Source organism: Ips typographus, linkage group LG13 (genome assembly GCF_016097725.1).
Source record: "Ips typographus isolate SLU linkage group LG13, UJ_Ityp_2.0, whole genome shotgun sequence".
Taxonomy (NCBI): Eukaryota; Metazoa; Arthropoda; class Insecta; order Coleoptera; family Curculionidae; genus Ips; species Ips typographus.
Genome location: NC_138434.1, coordinates 481,813 through 501,081, shown reverse-complemented (window position 1 = coordinate 501,081; position 19,269 = coordinate 481,813). Strand labels below are relative to the sequence as shown.

At 38.4% G+C, this 19,269-nt stretch overlaps 5 protein-coding genes across 7 annotated transcripts; 4 read left to right on the top strand and 1 right to left on the bottom strand.

Annotated features, from left to right (window-relative positions):
* The first annotated feature begins 17 nt into the window (after positions 1-17).
* Positions 18-1,377, top strand: eIF1A (eukaryotic translation initiation factor 1A). The gene is made up of 3 exons (XM_081991372.1): positions 18-176; positions 433-620; positions 808-1,377. Exons 1-3 carry the CDS (start codon positions 161-163, stop codon positions 1,048-1,050), a joined length of 447 nt encoding a protein of 148 aa, XP_081847498.1. The 5' UTR covers positions 18-160; the 3' UTR covers positions 1,051-1,377.
* Positions 1,366-2,820, bottom strand: Adat1 (Adenosine deaminase, tRNA-specific 1). Of its 2 annotated transcripts, none has more exons than XM_081991361.1 (3): positions 2,070-2,820; positions 1,694-2,016; positions 1,366-1,642 (listed from the first exon to the last, which is right to left on the bottom strand). In XM_081991361.1, the coding sequence occupies exons 1-3, from the start codon at positions 2,581-2,583 to the stop codon at positions 1,604-1,606; spliced, it is 876 nt and encodes a 291-aa protein (XP_081847487.1). In that variant the 5' UTR covers positions 2,584-2,820; the 3' UTR covers positions 1,366-1,603. The 2 variants fall into 2 exon arrangements, with proteins under 2 accessions (XP_081847487.1, XP_081847486.1); XM_081991360.1 differs by having other exon boundaries at positions 1,698-2,016; positions 2,070-2,815.
* Positions 2,821-3,277: 457 nt separating this feature from the next.
* Positions 3,278-4,712, top strand: Akr1B (Aldo-keto reductase 1B). The gene is made up of 5 exons (XM_081991363.1): positions 3,278-3,517; positions 3,635-3,715; positions 3,771-3,878; positions 3,932-4,212; positions 4,264-4,712. The coding sequence occupies exons 1-5, from the start codon at positions 3,388-3,390 to the stop codon at positions 4,603-4,605; spliced, it is 942 nt and encodes a 313-aa protein (XP_081847489.1). The 5' UTR covers positions 3,278-3,387; the 3' UTR covers positions 4,606-4,712.
* Positions 4,713-8,912: 4,200 nt separating this feature from the next.
* Ptp61F (Protein tyrosine phosphatase 61F) lies at positions 8,913-15,386 on the top strand. Of its 2 annotated transcripts, XM_081991630.1 has the most exons (9): positions 8,914-9,173; positions 9,422-9,600; positions 9,889-10,128; positions 10,253-10,478; positions 12,015-12,194; positions 12,434-12,640; positions 13,430-13,611; positions 13,667-13,780; positions 15,007-15,386. In XM_081991630.1, the coding sequence occupies exons 1-9, from the start codon at positions 9,090-9,092 to the stop codon at positions 15,029-15,031; spliced, it is 1,437 nt and encodes a 478-aa protein (XP_081847756.1). In that variant the 5' UTR covers positions 8,914-9,089; the 3' UTR covers positions 15,032-15,386. The 2 variants fall into 2 exon arrangements, with proteins under 2 accessions (XP_081847755.1, XP_081847756.1); XM_081991629.1 differs by lacking the exon at positions 15,007-15,386 and having other exon boundaries at positions 8,913-9,173; positions 13,667-14,838.
* Positions 15,387-17,036: 1,650 nt separating this feature from the next.
* LOC145737042 (zinc carboxypeptidase-like) lies at positions 17,037-18,971 on the top strand. The gene is made up of 7 exons (XM_081991631.1): positions 17,037-17,226; positions 17,281-17,482; positions 17,775-17,944; positions 17,993-18,134; positions 18,201-18,491; positions 18,543-18,627; positions 18,737-18,971. The coding sequence occupies exons 1-7, from the start codon at positions 17,060-17,062 to the stop codon at positions 18,925-18,927; spliced, it is 1,248 nt and encodes a 415-aa protein (XP_081847757.1). The 5' UTR covers positions 17,037-17,059; the 3' UTR covers positions 18,928-18,971.
* The last annotated feature ends 298 nt before the right edge of the window (positions 18,972-19,269 follow it).

Sequence of the window (19,269 nt, the reverse complement as noted above, 5' to 3'; positions counted from 1 at the left end):
GCCGAGCAAGGAGCCGGAAGAGGGCGACTCAAGCGCCACCTGACGGCAAACTCCTTCTTCTACCTGCCTGCCGTCTGTGACAGACCATTTTCTTGTGCAAATTTTGAGGAGAAATCCTTTGGTCTAGTGAAAATTAAAGTTAAAAGACAAATCAGCTACAATGCCGAAAAATAAAGGTACGTAACGTAATTAGTTATTTGCAGCCCGAATTGGAATTTGTCCAAAGTTTGGATGTTGTGTGCATGCACCCTGATATTTCACAATGTTAACAAAACATCAGGGACTATTTTACCAAAAAAAAACCACCCATTAAACCCAGAAAAACTCTATACCAGTCCCAGTACGCTATAAGGTCAACCACACCCCAAAAAAACACCCTTATTTTTGTTTGGTTATGTATTTTTTGGGGCTCAAAATGTGTGTAAATTTTAGGTAAAGGAGGTAAGAATCGTAGGAGAGGAAAGAACGAGAATGAAACGGAGAAACGTGAATTGATTTTCAAAGAAGATGGGCAAGAGTATGCACAAGTTACCAAAATGTTAGGCAATGGTAGGCTGGAAGCTATGTGTTTTGATGGTATTAAACGTTTGTGCCATATCAGAGGGAAACTACGAAAAAAGGTTAGTTTTAAAGCTAGTCACTGTGATGATTTGAATGTTATAGACCAAACTATTAATATAAAAACAATAAAAAGAAGTTAAATTTGGGGTAATTGTGTCTGGAGGTTCTGATTGGTTAAAAATTACATCACATTCACAAAGTGACATATGTCACTTGTAGAGTTTTGACATTTGGATTGCTTTTTAGGTTTGGATTAATCAAGGTGATATAATTTTGATTGGATTGAGAGACTACCAAGATGCGAAAGCTGATGTGATTTTGAAATATACGCCCGATGAGGCACGAAACTTGAAAACGTACGGCGAATTTCCCGAATCCGTTAAAATTAGCGAATACGTCACGTTCGTGGAGAACGATTTGGATGAAGATATTGAGTTTGGGGACGACGTCAGTTCAGCAGATGAAGCAGACCCTGTTGATGGTATCTGATCCGAAAATACTATAGTTTATATGCAAAATGACCGATTTACATCAATTTGTTTTTAATTTTGAAATAGGGGAAGATGACTGTTGAGTTGTGTTTAAAAAATCAGGAATTGTTTTCAGTAGTTTAATGTATTTCTCCGCTCCCATAATAAATTATTTAAACTAATTATTATAATTCTCTTGTGACTAGCTCACTATTTAGTTTGTAAAACAGAAATAAAACTCGGATAATTTTGTTGTAACATTTTGTATTTAATCAGTTTTATGTTTGACTTTTGTATTTTTTAGCAGTAAGATTTGAAAAAAATAAAAGTCAAATTGCGTTGTGTATCTGGTTTATTTGAAATTGAGTAAATCTGGGTCTTTTCTAGTCCAAACTCCTAGACTACCTTTCAGAATTTCCCAATTACCTTGATAGTCTTTACTTAAAAGTTTGGCCTCCCTGTAAGTGTAATTATCATAACAATCATTTAACTTGTCTCTCAATTTAGTAAAACTTTTAAAAAGTTCAAATTTGCTGATTTTTAGAAGGTTCTTTCCTTTTGTCTGGTCTTTTTTAGTCACTCCTTGCTTGCGCCCATTTACAACAACTTCCCTATAAATGCTTATTATTGTTACAGAAAAATGATCAAACAAACAAAAATACAAACACATTTCCCCTCCACCAGGCTATACTAGAGGGGCAGGGCACTTTCCCTTCTTTATTCATAAATTCCAGTTTCAATCCAACAGTAAATATAGTTAACTGTTGTCTCTGGTAGGGTTTTACTAAACTAACATCCCCCAGACGTCCGTACAGCGCCCTCTGTAAAGAATCGGCGCAAAACGGAGTGTCACTTAAAATAACAAATGATGACAGGTATACAGGGTGTTTTAGAAAATGCATCAATAAAGCTCCTTGTACCCCCAAGTGGGTCCATTTCGCTAATTTATCACTGCACGACACTGAAGCTGTTGGGTCACCTCTGCCTAAAACAGTTAGTATATACTTGAGTGTCTCTGAATAAGTTTTTTCCAAATACCAGGCTTAGTTCTAACTAATCCCACCCTGTCGTAGGCATCCAAACACTTAGCTCCTGTATGACAATTGAATTTCATTCTTTTGGTAGGAATTTCAGCATTTCCACTACCACCTTCACTTACTTTACTGTCTGTCGGGAATATTGCAGCGTCCCCGCAAGGTACGCAAGTAGTAAAAAAGTGAAACTTTACCTCTGGTTTCAGTTCAAACTTTAAAGTGTCACAAGAAAACAAATCAGACCTGCTTTGACTCAGCTCCTGGTACAAGTACCTCAAAAATGCTCTTCTGCACATTACTTCGGCGTGACTGTCGTTAATGACAGTGCCTGAGGGGCACATTTTCGATTTTCCTACGCATTTCGAGCCCGTTCCTAAAGCCACCACTTCCAAATTGGCGTTGTGCTCTTTTACTATAGTGGATAAAACGGTCCATTGGTTTGTAGTAGGTTTACCAGTCTTTGGAAGAAGGTTGTATTGTTTGATGGAGAGTTTAGCAATATTTTCTTGTAGGGTCATTATTTAGTAGTAAATGCATAACAAACTATTTCTTAACCTAACTTTTTTGTTTTGACACTGTCAAAGAGGCCATGTGATTGATTTTCAAATGCAGCGTTGCCAATCCTGCTTAACCAGTCCCCTCCTTGGAAGGTTGTATATTGTTTGATAAGGAGTTTAGCATAATTTTCTTGTAGGGTCATTATTTAGTAATAAACGCATTCCATAGTAAAAACAAACTATTTCTTAACCTAAATTTTCTGTTTTGACATTGTCAAAAAAGTCATGTGATTGATTTTCAAATGCAGCGTTGCCAATTCTGCTCAACCAGTAACCTGTGAATTTAATATAGAGAAGATGGAAAGGTCATGTAATGTAAACGTACATCTAACGTTTTAATGATTGATGGTAACAGTCTTGGCAACGGGTGCCTTATTATGCTATAATTAAGAAGATTCACGTTAATTTATTATAAATATAGTGTATTTACAAACCGCATTCTGGAATTACCCATCAGGTGCAATGACAAATCAACAAATTTTGCAAGAAATGAAGTAGGTAAATTATGGTTTTAAAGCCCGTTCTAATTGCATGCATCTTTAATACTCCTTACTCATTAAATTGTACAGTGCGCACTATGAGTATATTTTGATATCACAAAACATAGGTCATTGTTTGTATAATATGCAAATTACAAACGTGAGATTAAATTACTTAAAAAAAACTCGTTGGCCTTGTATCGAAGAATATAAAAGCAGAAGAATCGCAAAAATCATTACAAGTGAGGCTCTTTAACGATTCCCGTTAAAACCCCACGACCGTACAATGACCCGCTCCCTTTTCTTTGTTTTGGTGACGTCCGGCCTTTTGTTTGGTACCGCTATGGGGGAGAAGGTTCCTCCCCAAGAAATGAAGTTTCAATTGCACAGTGGCGATTTAATGCCTATGGTTGGTTGTGAGTATTAACTGTCTTTACTTTAAAAAGGTTTTGGTTGGTTTTAATAATTAACCTCACTATCCTAAAGGAGTGACTTAAAAGGGAGTGTCTAAAAGTCCGTTTTTTTTTTTGCAGTTGGCACCTACCAAATAAGAGGAACCCAGTTAATTCACGATGTTCTGGATTATGCTTTAGCTGCTGGATATCGTTTGATTGGTAATTACTCTGGTTTGGTAGGAAATCACTTTTTAGGTAACAGCATTTTTCTTAGATACCGCAAAAGTGTACAGAAATGAGGAGGACATTGGCAAAGCCCTAAAACAATTACTCCCCAAGTACAGTTTAACAAGAAAAGATATTTGGATCACCACAAAGTTGTGTAAGTGGATTTTACTGAACTAGTACAGTAATAAGTAACAAAATTGCGTTTAGCTCCTGATGATCAAGGTGAAGGCGCCTTTGAATCTTTAAAGGAATCAGTACGTAAATTGGACTGTGATTACGTGGATTTGTACTTAATCCACTGGCCAGGTGTTCACGGTTTGAACGCTTCAAATTCGAACAATTCCCGATTAAGAGACGAAAGTTGGAAGCAGATGACCAAAGGAGTTCGAAATGGGCTAGCAAAAAACATTGGAGTCTCCAATTATTTAGTGAGACACCTGAAAGAGTTGCTGGCAAATGATCACGGCATCAAACCAGCCGTGAACCAAGTAAGTTCCATTTAAACTAATCAATTCAGTTGAAGAATCGTTAAATTACAGGTCGAGTGGCATCCGCACTATCATCCAGAAGATTTGCTGCAATTCTGTCTTAAAGAAGGAATATTACTGCAAGCTTATTCGTCTTTAGGGGGTACGGGAAATCCGGATTTGCTGAGCGATCACCGGGTGGAAAGTATCGCAAAAAAACTGGGCAAAACCCCCGCCCAAGTGCTATTGAAATGGGCGCTACAACAAAACATTGCCATTATTCCCAAAGCGCGATCCAGGGCTCGAATCGAAGAAGATATCGATTTAGACTTTGAAATACCGCAAAGTGACATGGAGGTGTTGAATAATTTTAATCCCAACAAGTACGCGTGGGATCCAGAAAGTATTGCTTAGTTTTAAGAATTTTTTTCACCAAAATGAGAGGACAACACAAAATAGTGTAGGGTAATGCATCTTTTTTTATTTTTGTATTTGTGAAGTTGGAATATATTGCAAATTTAGGTGGGAATTTTATTTCAACTTCTGCTCTATCTTTTGTTTTCTATGACATTTTGACGTATCTTGTCAAGTAAGAGAGTAAATTAGGGTCAAAGCAGCGGGTGTCTAAAAATGTGCGATTTCATGGTGAAGCAACTTTGACGCCCTCTAGCGGCCAAACGGTATGACCAATCAACTCATGTGGGGATATTTTTGGAAAGCTTGTTATCTGCACTATCTTTTGTTTTCTATGACATTTTGACGTATCTTGTCAAGTAAGGGAGTAAATTAGGGTGAAAGCAGCGTGTGTCTAAAAATGTGCGACTTTATGGTGAAGCAACTTTGACGCCCTCTAGCGGCCAAACGGTATACCCAATCAACTCATGTGGGGACATTTTTGGAAAGCTTGTAATCTGCACTATCTTTTGTTTTCTATGACATTTTGACGTATCTTGTCAAGTAAGGGAGTAAATTAGGGTGAAAGCAGCGTGTGTCTAAAAATGTGCGATTTCATGGTGAAGCAACTTTGACGCCCTCTAGCGGCCAAACGGTATGACCAATCAACTCAAGTGGGGATATTTTTGGAAAGCTTGTTATCTGCACTATCTTTTGTTTTCTATGACATTTTGACGTATCTTGTCAAGTAAGGGAGTAAATTAGGGTGAAAGCAGCGGGTGTCTAAATATGTTCGATTTTATGGTGAAGCAACTTTGACGCCCTCTAGCGGCCAAACGGTATGACCAATCAACTCATGTGGGGATATTTTTGGAAAGCTTGTAATCTGCGCTATCTTTTGTTTTCTATGACATTTTGACGTATCTTGTCAAGTAAGGGAGTAAATTAGGGTGAAATCAGCGGGTGTCTAAAAATGTGCGATTTCATGGAGAAGCAACTTTGACGCCCTCTAGCGGCCAAACGGTATGTCCAATCAACTCATGTGGGGACATTTTTGGAAAGCTTGTAATCTGCACTATCTTTTGTTTTCTATGACATTTTGACGTATCTTGTCAAGTAAGGGAGTAAATTAGGGTGAAAGCAGCGGGTGTCTAAATATGTGCGATTTTATGTTGAAGCAACTTTGACGCCCTCTAGCGGCCAAACGGTATGACCAATCAACTCATGTGGGGATATTTTTGGAAAGCTTGTTATCTGCACTATCTTTTGTTTTCTATGACATTTTGACGTATCTTGTCAAGTAACGGAGTAAATTAGGGTGAAAGCAGCGTGTGTCTAAAAATGTGCGACTTTATGGTGAAGCAACTTTGACGCCCTCTAGCGGCCAAACGGTATGACCAATCAACTCATGTGGGGATATTTTTGGAAAGCTTGTTATCTGCACTATCTTTTGTTTTCTATGACATTTTGACGTATCTTGTCAAGTAAGGGAGTAAATTAGGGTGAAAGCAGCGGGTGTCTAAATATGTTCGATTTTATGTTGAAGCAACTTTGACGCCCTCTAGCGGCCAAACGGTATGTCCAATAAGGGAGTAATTTAGGGTGAAATCAGCGGGTGTCTAAAAATGTGCGATTTCATGGAGAAGCAACTTTGACGCCCTCTAGCGGCCAAACGGTATGTCCAATCAACTCATGTGGGGACATTTTTGGAAAGCTTGTTATCTGCACTATCTTTTGTTTTCTATGACATTTTGACGTATCTTGTCAAGTAAGAGAGTAAATTAGGGTCAAAGCAGCGGGTGTCTAAAAATGTGCGATTTCATGGTGAAGCAACTTTGACGCCCTCTAGCGGCCAAACGGTATGACCAATCAACTCATGTGGGGATATTTTTGGAAAGCTTGTTATCTGCACTATCTTTTGTTTTCTATGACATTTTGACGTATCTTGTCAAGTAAGGGAGTAAATTAGGGTGAAAGCAGCGTGTGTCTAAAAATGTGCGACTTTATGGTGAAGCAACTTTGACGCCCTCTAGCGGCCAAACGGTATACCCAATCAACTCATGTGGGGACATTTTTGGAAAGCTTGTAATCTGCACTATCTTTTGTTTTCTATGACATTTTGACGTATCTTGTCAAGTAAGGGAGTAAATTAGGGTGAAAGCAGCGTGTGTCTAAATATGTTCGATTTTATGGTGAAGCAACTTTGACGCCCTCTAGCGGCCAAACGGTATGACCAATCAACTCATGTGGGGATATTTTTGGAAAGCTTGTAATCTGCGCTATCTTTTGTTTTCTATGACATTTTGACGTATCTTGTCAAGTAAGGGAGTAAATTAGGGTGAAATCAGCGGGTGTCTAAAAATGTGCGATTTCATGGAGAAGCAACTTTGACGCCCTCTAGCGGCCAAACGGTATGTCCAATCAACTCATGTGGGGACATTTTTGGAAAGCTTGTTATCTGCACTATCTTTTGTTTTCTATGACATTTTGACGTATCTTGTCAAGTAAGAGAGTAAATTAGGGTCAAAGCAGCGGGTGTCTAAAAATGTGCGATTTCATGGTGAAGCAACTTTGACGCCCTCTAGCGGCCAAACGGTATGTCCAATCAACTCGTGGGGACATTTTTGGAAAGCTTGTTATCTGCACTATCTTTTGTTTTCTATGACATTTTGACGTATCTTGTCAAGTAAGAGAGTAAATTAGGGTCAAAGCAGCGGGTGTCTAAAAATGTGCGATTTCATGGTGAAGCAACTTTGACGCCCTCTAGCGGCCAAACGGTATGTCCAATCAACTCATGTGGGGACATTTTTGGAAAGCTTGTTATCTGCACTATCTTTTGTTTTCTATGACATTTTGACGTATCTTGTCAAGTAAGGGAGTAAATTAGGGTGAAAGCAGCGTGTGTCTAAAAATGTGCGATTTCATGGTGAAGCAACTTTGACGCCCTCTAGCGGCCAAACGGTATGACCAATCAACTCATGTGGGGATATTTTTGGAAAGCTTGTTATCTGCACTATCTTTTGTTTTCTATGACATTTTGACGTATCTTGTCAAGTAAGGGAGTAAATTAGGGTGAAAGCAGCGTGTGTCTAAAAATGTGCGACTTTATGGTGAAGCAACTTTGACGCCCTCTAGCGGCCAAACGGTATGTCCAATCAACTCATGTGGGGACATTTTTGGAAAGCTTGTTATCTGCACTATCTTTTGTTTTCTATGACGTTTTGACGTATCTTGTCAAGTAAGGGAGTAAATTAGGGTGAAAGCAGCGTGTGTCTAAAAATGTGCGACTTTATGGTGAAGCAACTTTGACGCCCTCTAGCGGCCAAACGGTATGACCAATCAACTCATGTGGGGATATTTTTGGAAAGCTTGTTATCTGCACTATCTTTTGTTTTCTATGACATTTTGACGTATCTTGTCAAGTAACGGAGTAAATTAGGGTGAAATCAGCGGGTGTCTAAAAATGTGCGATTTCATGGAGAAGCAACTTTGACGCCCTCTAGCGGCCAAACGGTATGTCCAATCAACTCATGTGGGGACATTTTTGGAAAGCTTGTAATCTACGCTATCTTTTGTTTTCTATGACATTTTGACGTATCTCGTCAAGTAACGGAGTAAATTAGGGTGAAAGCAGCGGGTGTCTAAAAATGTGCGACTTTATGGTGAAGCAACTTTGACGCCCTCTAGCGGCCAAACGGTATACCCAATCAACTCATGTGGGAACATTTTTGGAAAGCTTGTTATCTGCACTATCTTTTGTTTTCTATGACATTTTGACGTATCTTGTCAAGTAACGGAGTAAATTAGGGTGAAAGCAGCGTGTGTCTAAAAATGTGCGACTTTATGGTGAAGCAACTTTGACGCCCTCTAGCGGCCAAACGGTATGACCAATCAACACATAAAGACTAAAAATCGCTTAAGGGCACGATCCGACTAAAAGATATAGTCATTCCTCGTGGAAACTATAACTGTCACTGTCACATCCACGTGGTCTTGACCTAAGTTTTCATCCTTTCCGCCTCTTGGAAGTGCACCGCACAAGCAAAGTCGCCATAGACTTTTAGGAATCGACGTTTCCACTTAGAGGTCCCACCATCTCCACTCGACCGGCTGCGGAATTCGGTCAACTTCAAATTTCTCTGAACACCGTTTCAAGAAACGTGGTTTCTTAGTGGCAAAAAATGGCACTCACGTAACTGACGTGCGATACGTTCCAAGTTGAAAATCGAACTCCTTATCAATTGCTTAGTGGCAACACTGGCAACGTCGTAACAGTCACTTGTCTATGATGACAGTCAAAGAATTTGACGCAGCCTGTCGTGTTGTTCCTTGTCTTTTTTTTTGTTTTAAAAATGGTGTCCATATTTTGCCGTTTGCTTGTATTTGAAGGATAAATTCCTTTTGCTTTGATTTCTTTCTTAATTATTTTGCTTCAACGAGAACTAGGTATGCGTGTCCCGTAAATTTCGCTTTATCGAAACGGACTCCGGAAAATCCCAAGTACAATGACGGCCGAATCAACATCAAACAATATCGAAACCGAATACTTGGAACTGAACTCTAAGGATGGCTGGTCTGCGTTTTATCAGGTAATTTGTTCTTTGTGTTGTACTTTTTACGACTTTGAACTATCTACTTATTGCGGTTTCAATAGTGTTATCACCAACATTTTTCTTGAACATTTCTAACTATTTTGTGTAAAAAATCACAGTCTATTAGGTTAAAATCTATTGAAGCTGTCACTGATCAGCTTGAGGGTTTACACCTTGTTAAGACACCATTTTTTTAAAACACTTGGTCTTTTAAGTTAATAAAATTAATACATTTCTGTGTGCAGAAAATCCGTGCTGCAAGTGTACAATCTGCAAATTCCAGTTCTGAGGCATCAAAACCGCAAAACAAAAATCTAAACAGGTATCGTGATGTTCATCCCTACGATCACAGCAGGGTTATTCTACAGAGAGGGTCCACAGACTATATTAATGCAAATTTATGTAAAGTGGAAAAAGCTAATAGGTGAGTGTGACTTTTGCTTGTTTATAAGAAACCTGAATTAGGTGTTAAGCCCTTAAAAAATAGTATAATAGTTGTTTGTTGTAAATACTAACATAAAATAAATATTTGCTCAGAAGGAAAGTAGTATAAACTTTCTTAATTATAGATTATAGCATCTATCAGCAGACAGTCTGTCAAATAGGCTATGACGTCACATGATCACTTGCTCAGAAACTCAAACTTGTTTTCTCTCTATATGTATAGATTTTAAAATTGTCATAACTGTATAGTAATTGGTGCCAATTACAGGAAATACATTCTCACTCAAGGACCTTTATCCAGCACAGTCAGTCATTTTTGGCTGATGGTTTGGGAACAAAATAGCAAAGCTGTGCTGATGCTAAACAAGCTGATTGAAAAAAAAGCGGAAAAATGTCACCAATATTGGCCGGCAAAAATCGGGGAAGTGATGCGCTTCCAAGATGTCGGACTCACTCTTGAGTACATCGAGCAACGCGATCACTCTTATTATCTCACTAGGGTGTTGAGGTACGTTTTTTTACTTTACTTTCTGCTTGGTTTTTTGTAAAAGATACAATTTTCTATAACTTAAACATAATTCTTGTTTTTAACTAGAGTGTAGACCAATTTGAACTAATTTTAAAACCAACAGATTAACGGACATCGAAAGCGGCACCGATCGGGAAATAATGCAATTTCACTACATCACGTGGCCGGATTTCGGCGTTCCCTGTTCGCCCACGAAGTTTTTAGACTTTTTGAAACGAGTGAGAAAGGCCGGAGTCTTGGACGAGGACGTCGGACCTCCGATTGTGCATTGTTCGGCCGGAATCGGACGTTCGGGCACTTTTTGTCTGGTTGATTCCTGTTTGGTGCTGGTAAGTCGGTGGAATGTCGTACAGTGGGCCATTATTGGGCAATTCTTATGAGGAACAAAATATACCAATTATATAGACATTTGTTGTTATGAAACTACAAATGCTCCTAAAGAAACACAGAAGCCTCCAAATGCTTTTGGAACATTTGCAAAGCTTCCAAATGCTATTCCACTACTCTAGAAGCTCTCAAAAGATTTCAAAACAATCTAAAAGCTTCTAGAGCAATTTTGAAGCTTCAAATCATTTCTAGAGCCACCTAAGATTTCCAGTTGGCAGTAAAGCAGTCCAGATCCTTAAAAATGCCCTTTAAACTGTTCTAAAACCTTCTAAATACTCCTGAAGTAGTCTAAAAAGCCTAAAAGCTTCCAAAACAGTGAGTAGAGCAGTTAGAGAGCGTTTAATAGTTTCTAGAGTGGTCTAAGATTTTCAATTGCCTCTAAAGCAGTCCAGAACCTCCTAGATGCTCCTGAAACAGCATAGAAGCTTCCAAATGCTCTTCTACTGCTCTAAAAGCTCTCAAAACAGTCTAAAAGCTTCTAGAGCAATTTTAAAGGTTCTAATAATTTCTAGAACCGCCTAAGATTTCCAATTGGCAGTAAAGCAGTCCAGATCCTTAAAAATGCTCTTTAAACGGTCCTGAAACCTTCTAAATGCTCCTGAAGTAGTCTAAAAAGATTTCAGAAGCTTTCAAAACCCTAAAAGCTACCAAAACAGTGTCTAGAGCAGTTACAGAGCATTTAATAGTTTCTAGAGTCGTCTAAGATTTTCAATTGCCTCTAAAGCAGTCCAGAACCTTCAATATGCTCTTTAAGCGGCCCTGAAACCTTCTAAATACTCCTGAAGTGGTCTAAAAAGATTTCAGAAGCTTTCAAAACACTATAGAGACTCTTAAAAGCTTCCAAAACAGTGACTAGAGCAGTTTCAGAGCCTTTAATAGTTTCTAGAGTGATCTAAGATTTTCAATTGCCTCTAAAGCAGTGCAGAACTTTCAATATGCTCTTTATACGGTCCTAAAACCTCCTAAATGCTCCTGAAACAGCATAGAAGCTTCCAAATGCTCTTCTACTGCTCTAAAAGCTCTCAAAACAGTCTAAAAGCTTCTAGAGCAATTTTAAAGGTTCTAATAATTTCTGGAGCAGCCTAAGATTTCCAGTTGGCAGTAAAGCAGTCCAGATCCTTAAGAATGCTCTTTAAACTGTTCTAATACCTTCTAAACGCTCCTGAAGTAGTCTAAAAATATTTCAGAAGCTTTCAAAACACAATAGAGACTCTTAAAAGCTTCCAAAACAGTGTCTAGAGCAGTTTCAGAGCGTTTAATAGTTTCTAGAGTCGTCTAAGATTTTCAATTGCCTCTAAAGCAGTCCAGAACCTTCTAGGTGCTCCTGAAACAGCATAGAAGCTTCCAAAAGCTTTTAGAATGGTCTAAAAGTATAAATGAATAATAATCAGTAATATTAAATTATAATAAGAGTTAGATTGCCGCAATAGCCTACTGTGCCTCGTCCTGAAAACTGGTTTAAAACTGATCGTTTTCAGATCGAAAAGTACGGCTTGAATAGTGTGAACGTGAAGGAGGTTCTGTTGGAACTGAGACGTTACCGGACTGGTTTGATACAAACTCCCGAACAATTGCGATTTTCCTATCAAGCGATTATCGAAGGTGCTAAACAACTGCTCAATGCCAATTCGGACGACGATGACAGTTCTGAAGCTTTGGTTGGTTCCCATTTTACTTAAAATCTTTTCAACTAACCTCCAAATTGTATACAGAGTGTGTACCAAGTGGTTTATTACTTAAATGCTACTAAAAAAAATGTTTTTTTATGGGATTTTGACAAAATAGTTTTTTTGGTTGTGTTGCATGATATGAAACACTCTGTATAGTACTGAGTTACGACTAATAATTCCATTTGGATCGTTTTAAATATTACTAATAATTGCACGCGCACACACAGCCCAATCATTTCGACAACGATTTGATCGAGGAGGCGCCGATCAGCTCAGACGAAGACAACGAACCGCCACCGTTGCCACCTCCCCGCACTGACAGTTTGAAACCGGCCGTTAACGGTGTAGCGGACCGTCCGTTGCCCACCATACCTCAAAGCGTGTCAGACGATGATTTGACGTACAAAGGCGACGGCGACAGTTTGGACAAGTCGGTAAGTTGCGGCTAAGAGCAGAAACAACAACGAGACGAGCACCACTCAATGTGTTAAACGAAAATATGAATTATTCAGCGGTGTTGCCAGGTATGCGGAATTTGAGCCACGTTTTGATATTTGGGAAAAAATTTAGAAATTTTGTTTCGAAAACTTATTTATTAAAACAACAAAAATATTTATACGAGTATACAGGGTTAGAAAACGAAATTGGACAGTCGTTACGTGTTTCTGTTGATTTTGGGCATATTTCAATCTGTCACCATGATGATAACTGTCAAATATCACTCCATGAAGCTATAAAACTACGAATCGTGTTTAAATGCAATACAACCAGTTTAAATCATATTATTGAATGTTTTACAGTATGATGAGTTATTTTTTTGCAATTGTGACGTGTAACTGTGGATATACTTCAATCAAATACCACTCTATAAAGCTATAAAAGTAAGAGGAAACAAACTAAAAATCAATTCAGTTCTAAATCCTTTTAAGTGCATTTTATAGGTTTACGAGTTGCATTTTGTCATAATACAATAGCTTTGGTAAAAGTTAGGTTAAATTATTCATTTTCTCCATCCATAAAAGTGTTTTTTACACCTTTACGACATATTATCAATAATGGATAGAGCAAAAAAACACCATTTGGCAACACGGGTGATGTGGCAAGTGGTGCCATCTCAGTGACATGCTTCGTATCGTATAATAAAAGATACTCGTCTCGAACTTGTCTCTGCTAAGAAATGTAATTAGGTTGAGCCGATTGGTAATCGGAATTTTGCTGAACAGAGACGAATGCCTTGTGGGCCGTTGCCTAGCCTACCACCGGAAGACGAGGAGGAGGAGGAGGAGAGAGACGCAGAAGGGAGTAGCGAAGACTCTCTGGAAGACGAAGACAATAACGAAGAACCGATTTCAAGAACTGAAAGTCCAGTTTCGGAGCGGGACGACGACAACGAAGCAAAATCCAGGTAAATGGTCTGGCCGCGCGCAAATTGGCATTTTGACATTTTAACGTCGTTTCAGCGCTTCGGAATTGCGACACAGACGGCGCGTCGAGCGCAAACAAAAAATGGCGACGCAGGTGCGGGACATGAAACGACGACAACAGGCCAACGAGCACTGGCAACAACGCAAGAGGTCTCTATACGTTCCTTGGGCGGTCGGCGGGGCCGTTTTGATTGGTGGCGCCCTCGTCGCCTACCTGTATTTTAAAACCGCTTGAAACAGATAAGTCTGGGTTGTGGGGAGGGGGGAGGTCACGTGACCGATTTCGATAAGTTGACACGTTTTAATTGTCAAACCGTTGGTCTTTTGTTTTTTCAACTGAAAATCGCGTCGACCGGCCTTGTACATAAATATTTAGCAATCGTGTAATTTTAGTGTAAAAATAAGACTAAGAAGTAACATTTTTTTTTTTGGATTGACACAGATTTGTCATCAGTCAGAAAAAGGGTAAAGGCAATAGCTTCCGTCCTTGTTTTATGTACAACATCATCCGATTCCTATTTGCAGCTAATCCTTTTTGACGGCTGTCAAAAAAATCCCAGCCCGTTTAGGTTTTTAAGCCTGGACGTTGCCAATTTGACTTATGCAGGGTGTACGTTATGAAACAAATCGTCGTGGAGGCAATTCATCTAAAATATTTTCAAAATTATTGCCCCCGCTAAATTTTAAATGAAACACCCTGTATATTGTTTCTTGTAAGAATGAAATTCTCTACAATTTTATTCTCCCCTACACTTTTTGACTAGTTAGCGACAAATAAGCGAGAACTCCACCTTATATAGTCGTTTCTGAGTGATGACGTCATTAATCTCCTACTCCTCCTCTATTTGTAAGTTAAAGCATTCCTTTCAAGTGCCTTTTTTACCAATTAAAACTTAGCGTTAAATGACGTGTTTATGAATGTTTTCGGTAGTTATTTTTAGTGGTCACGTGATCGTATAATCATGGAAATTACTCTGTAAAAACCGAAAATGTATTGAAGTCGGTTTTGTAACGAGTTCTTCTCCTTAAAAAAGAAATTGGTTTAGACGAAAAAACCACCAAACCGCCTATCAGTAGTAAATGTAAACTAAGTATTATATGTGATTATTTTGTAATATCTACGGTTTTTTTTTGAAATATTAAAAAAAAAATCAATAATTTTTATTAGACAATTTATATAATGTTTCCAAATAAATTATTTAAATAATCGTCCTTGCTATTTTTTTATGAAAAATACAAAAACAGGGTGTTCCATTTAAAATAATTAAAACATATGTGTCAAGAATTTGACTGTAGTGATGTCAAAATTGTGACAAATAAAATGTTAAACGACAGAGAGTCTCCTTATCATTATACCGGAGTGTTTTAATTTGCAGGCCCAAAACCAGCCTGGAAGACTGACATTTGAATTTTTTTTGGAGACGCCTGGACTATGACACTTTCCGATTAGTGGAAGATAAATTTTGCGGTCTTACGTTTTAATAGAAAACCCGGGAATTTAGTTGTAATAACACGTTGAAATATTATGTATAACAAGCTGATGTTGACGTTTTTTGTATAGAATCAGGAGACTGTAGTGTTTAGTTAATCTCTGTAAATTTGACAACGTGCTTTATAGCTTCAGCTGTCAGATTTTAAACAAGTGACAAAAGTCATTCAGCGTGGTGATGAAACTATAAAGTACACAATAACTGACAGTATAGGTACCTAGAATTTTTATGCCTGTAAACGGTTTTTAATAAATGACTAAAAGCAGTTTGGTGCACCCTGTCACTTTTTACCTTTAAGGAGACCCCAAACAGCAAGAAACACCTTAATACAATCTTGTAGAAGATGAAATTTCTTTCAACTTTAATTATTTACACTTTTTTGTAGCTCCTCAGCGTATTCACTGTCTACTATACTAGAAAGCCTAGAGCCGCATTCGTTTTCAAGCTCCATTGAACGAGCAGCGCGTTTTTGACGTCACAATGACGTAGTTTGACAGTTGGTTAAATTATGGTTTTGCTAAATTACGTCATCGTGACGTCAAAAACGCGCTGCTCGCTTCATGGAGCTTGAAAACGAAGGCGGCTCTAGAAGGTGCTTGTCAAAAATTCCAATATGGCGGAAATAGTAGTGACAGTTTGTATTGTGGAAATTGAGTTTTTTGAGGATTAGATGAATTTTTACGGTTTAAAACTAAAAAAGACTTGAGGTTATTTTTGTTTGGTGCCGTTCATAAGTTTTTCAAGCCACATTGTAACAGCAATTCAGGAAAAAGCCCAACCGTGTCAGTTTTTTACCGGATCCAACTCAACAGTGGTTGAACACTTTGAAGTGGGATGATTTTTTTGAGATTACTCCAACACTACACTCAATGGTAGGTACCAGTGCTTTCTAGTACAGTAAACTTATTAGGTACTTGTTATATGCACAGGTATGTGAGTTACATTTTAAAGCATCCTTCATTGTGAGGGCAACAAAAATAATTTTAAATGAATGTTCTTGGTAATAACATAAGAACCATTTACCAGTTTAGCTTACCTAGTTTCAAGGATTTACAGATTCTCTTATATTGAACAGTGTTTAAACTAGTTTGTTGTACTTTCCCAGGACAAATGTTCTAACCAATTTGTTTAGGCTGGACTTTATTGTGCATAAAAAAGCTCTATCTATATATATCTGGATCAGGAATAAACCTTTCTTTGATTTTTCACTCACAACTTGCAATCAACTACACAAAATGATAAAAAAATACATATTTCTTACTATACATCTGCATACGTTTGTGTATAATAACGGGTGTTCAATAATTGTTATGGTCAGGTCGCCTATGCATGGCAATTGTCAGAAAACGCGTATGTCTTAGATAACCTCGCAAACAATTATTTTATGACAGCTGTCATTTCAAACCATATACGAACTTATCAACGGCCCTACGTTCATGCTAGAATCACAGCCAACTACGATCATATCAATTATTGAACACACAAGTTAGGCAACCAACACTACACCAAATCATTAAGGAAGCATTTTTCCCTCCAAATGTAATGGAGCCCTTTAGTTTTATATTTTAATTGCTAATTTATTATTTTTAATCAAAATAGTTTAGCTAAAAGCCTAAAAGGAGATTAATCAATCAAAGGTTCATTAAGCGGTGATATCAAAAAAATATTTTAGAATTAACACGATTAACTATAATCCCTGCAAAATTATTTTTAAATCCTCTTTTATGATTGATTTCTCACTTTTTGGAGCAAAATTGCCGTGCGAGTACACACATAAACTAAAAATGCTCTTAAATAAAAAAAAATAATTTAAATTAAGGATTAAAAACAAGACTTAACTCACTTATAATCCCTTTAATTATTTTTATCTGATATTGGTTTTGTATATAAATCTATAAAACTTAGTGTACGTAAAAGTCAGGTTGGTTCACACTATACAATGAAGTACCTACTGGCCGTAGTAGTTTTGGCCACAGTGGCCTTAGGCGAAAAGCTGCGTTTCGACAACTACACCCTCTACAGGATCACCCCCAAATCTGATAAAGTGGTGGAGGCGCTACGGCTCTTGGAGGAACACGCCTACTTGAGCGGTTACAACTTTTTCACGTAAGTTTGTGTTAATTTTTTGGTACCAAAAGGTGACAGAAAGTGGTTCTTTAGTGGAGTGGGTGCGGTCAATTCTTCTGTAGACATTCTGGTACCACCGCAAACACCTGAAGCGTTTCGGACTTTGCTGGATCATCCGGATGTGGAGGGAGTGATTCTCAACCCTAACATCCAGGAAGCCATTGACAATGAAGGGTTTAGGCCTGAGTCTAGGGCGTCCTCTTTCGGTTGGACCAGTTACTACACCTTTGATGAGGTTTGTACTTGACAGGGTTGTCAGATTAGGTAGGATTCTCCCCAGAAGATTCTCGCTTTTTTTCCTGACTGTACCAAATTTTGTATTGTTTTTACAAGCGATACTGTCCCTGGCTGTCCGTTCAAATTGTGTTTCTGAAAGCTCAAACTTTTTCGCCATTTTGACAGTTACAGAAATAACACCTGTCATCGTAAAAGTGACAGTTTGAGAAACATTTTTTGGGGGAAAATTGAGTTGACAGATGGCGACTTTGGATTACTTGAAACTGTAGATTTTTGTGTTGATTTGACAGATTTACGCCTACTTGAGGACTTTAGCCGCCACTTACCCCAGCAGCGTAACTTTGATTTCGGGAGGGTGGAGTTTCCAGGGTAGGGAAATTTTGGGGGTGAGACTTCAGACCGGTTCCCAACCAGCCAGTCAGAGTGTGTTCATTGAGGCCAACATTCACGCCAGAGAATGGTATAATTTATTACGAGTAAACTTCACGTTTATAACGTGACCTTTCAGGATCACATCGGCTACCGCCACCTACATTCTAAACGAATTGGTGACTAGCACTGACCCTTCGGTTCGTGATTTGGCAGATTCTTACACCTGGTACATTTTTCCTGTGACTAACCCTGATGGGTTTGTTCATTCCCACACTAACGTAAAAACCTAACCAAACTTTAGGAAATGACCGCTTTAATAGCGGTTTTGTTTAAATCAATTATAGAATCGTTTGTGGAGGAAAACCAGAACGCCATATACACTTTTGTGTTTTGGGGCTGATCCTAACCGTAATTGGCCGTATCAGTGGATGACAGGTGGTGCCTCCAATCAACCGTGCTCCGACACCTACGCCGGTCCTAATCCGCTCTCAGAGACCTCTACCCAAACTTTGTCGAACTTTATCGACACCGTAGGCGCTGAACTAGTTGCCTACATCAGTTTGCACTCTTTTTCGCAAATGTTGTTGCTGCCCTATGGACACACCACAGCCCACTTGGACAATTACGACGAAATGGTACTGCTCACCTTATTATTGAGACAAAAGTGACACAAATCATTATTTTAGATGGTTATCGGTAGGCAAGCCATAGCTGACTTGGCCAGAAGGTACGGCACTCAGTACGTCGTCGGTAATATCGCTGAAACAATCTGTAAGTTGTTGCGTTGACAGTTATCACGTGACAGCTTAGTTCACTAGAATAAAATGTCACGTGACTGATATGATGTCAACTTCAATTGAAATGTATTCACTTGGTATAGATATAGCGGCAGGAGGTAGTATGGACACGGTAAAGAACAAGTTTGGCACCCCGATCGCCTACACTTACGAATTACGTGACAGAGGCCAGAACGGTTTCCTGTTGCCAGCTGATCAGATCATCCCCACCAGCTTGGAAACTCTGGATTCGTTAATTTCAATCTTCAGGTCTTACAGAGCACGTCACGGTTAATTTTTTGCTTACAAAGTTTATCAATAAAACTTAAATTTATCAGACTGTTTTAAGAAGCTTTATTTTTTACACAATGTAGTCCAAAGTGTCTAGAATATTATGAAAAATTGTCATAAATATGCTTAGAATTAGCAGGTTTGACAAGCGATTTTGTCCCTGACTGTGTGTGTTAAATTGTGTTTCTGAAAGTTCAAACTTTTTCGTCATTTTGACAGTTAAAGAAATCTAGTTTTGACCACTGTACAGCTCGTGAAAACCTCTTTAAATCAGTTACTAGAGAATTATATAACTAAAAAAGTAGGTTTGGGTTATATTTTGACGTTTGAACGAACCTTCTAGCTG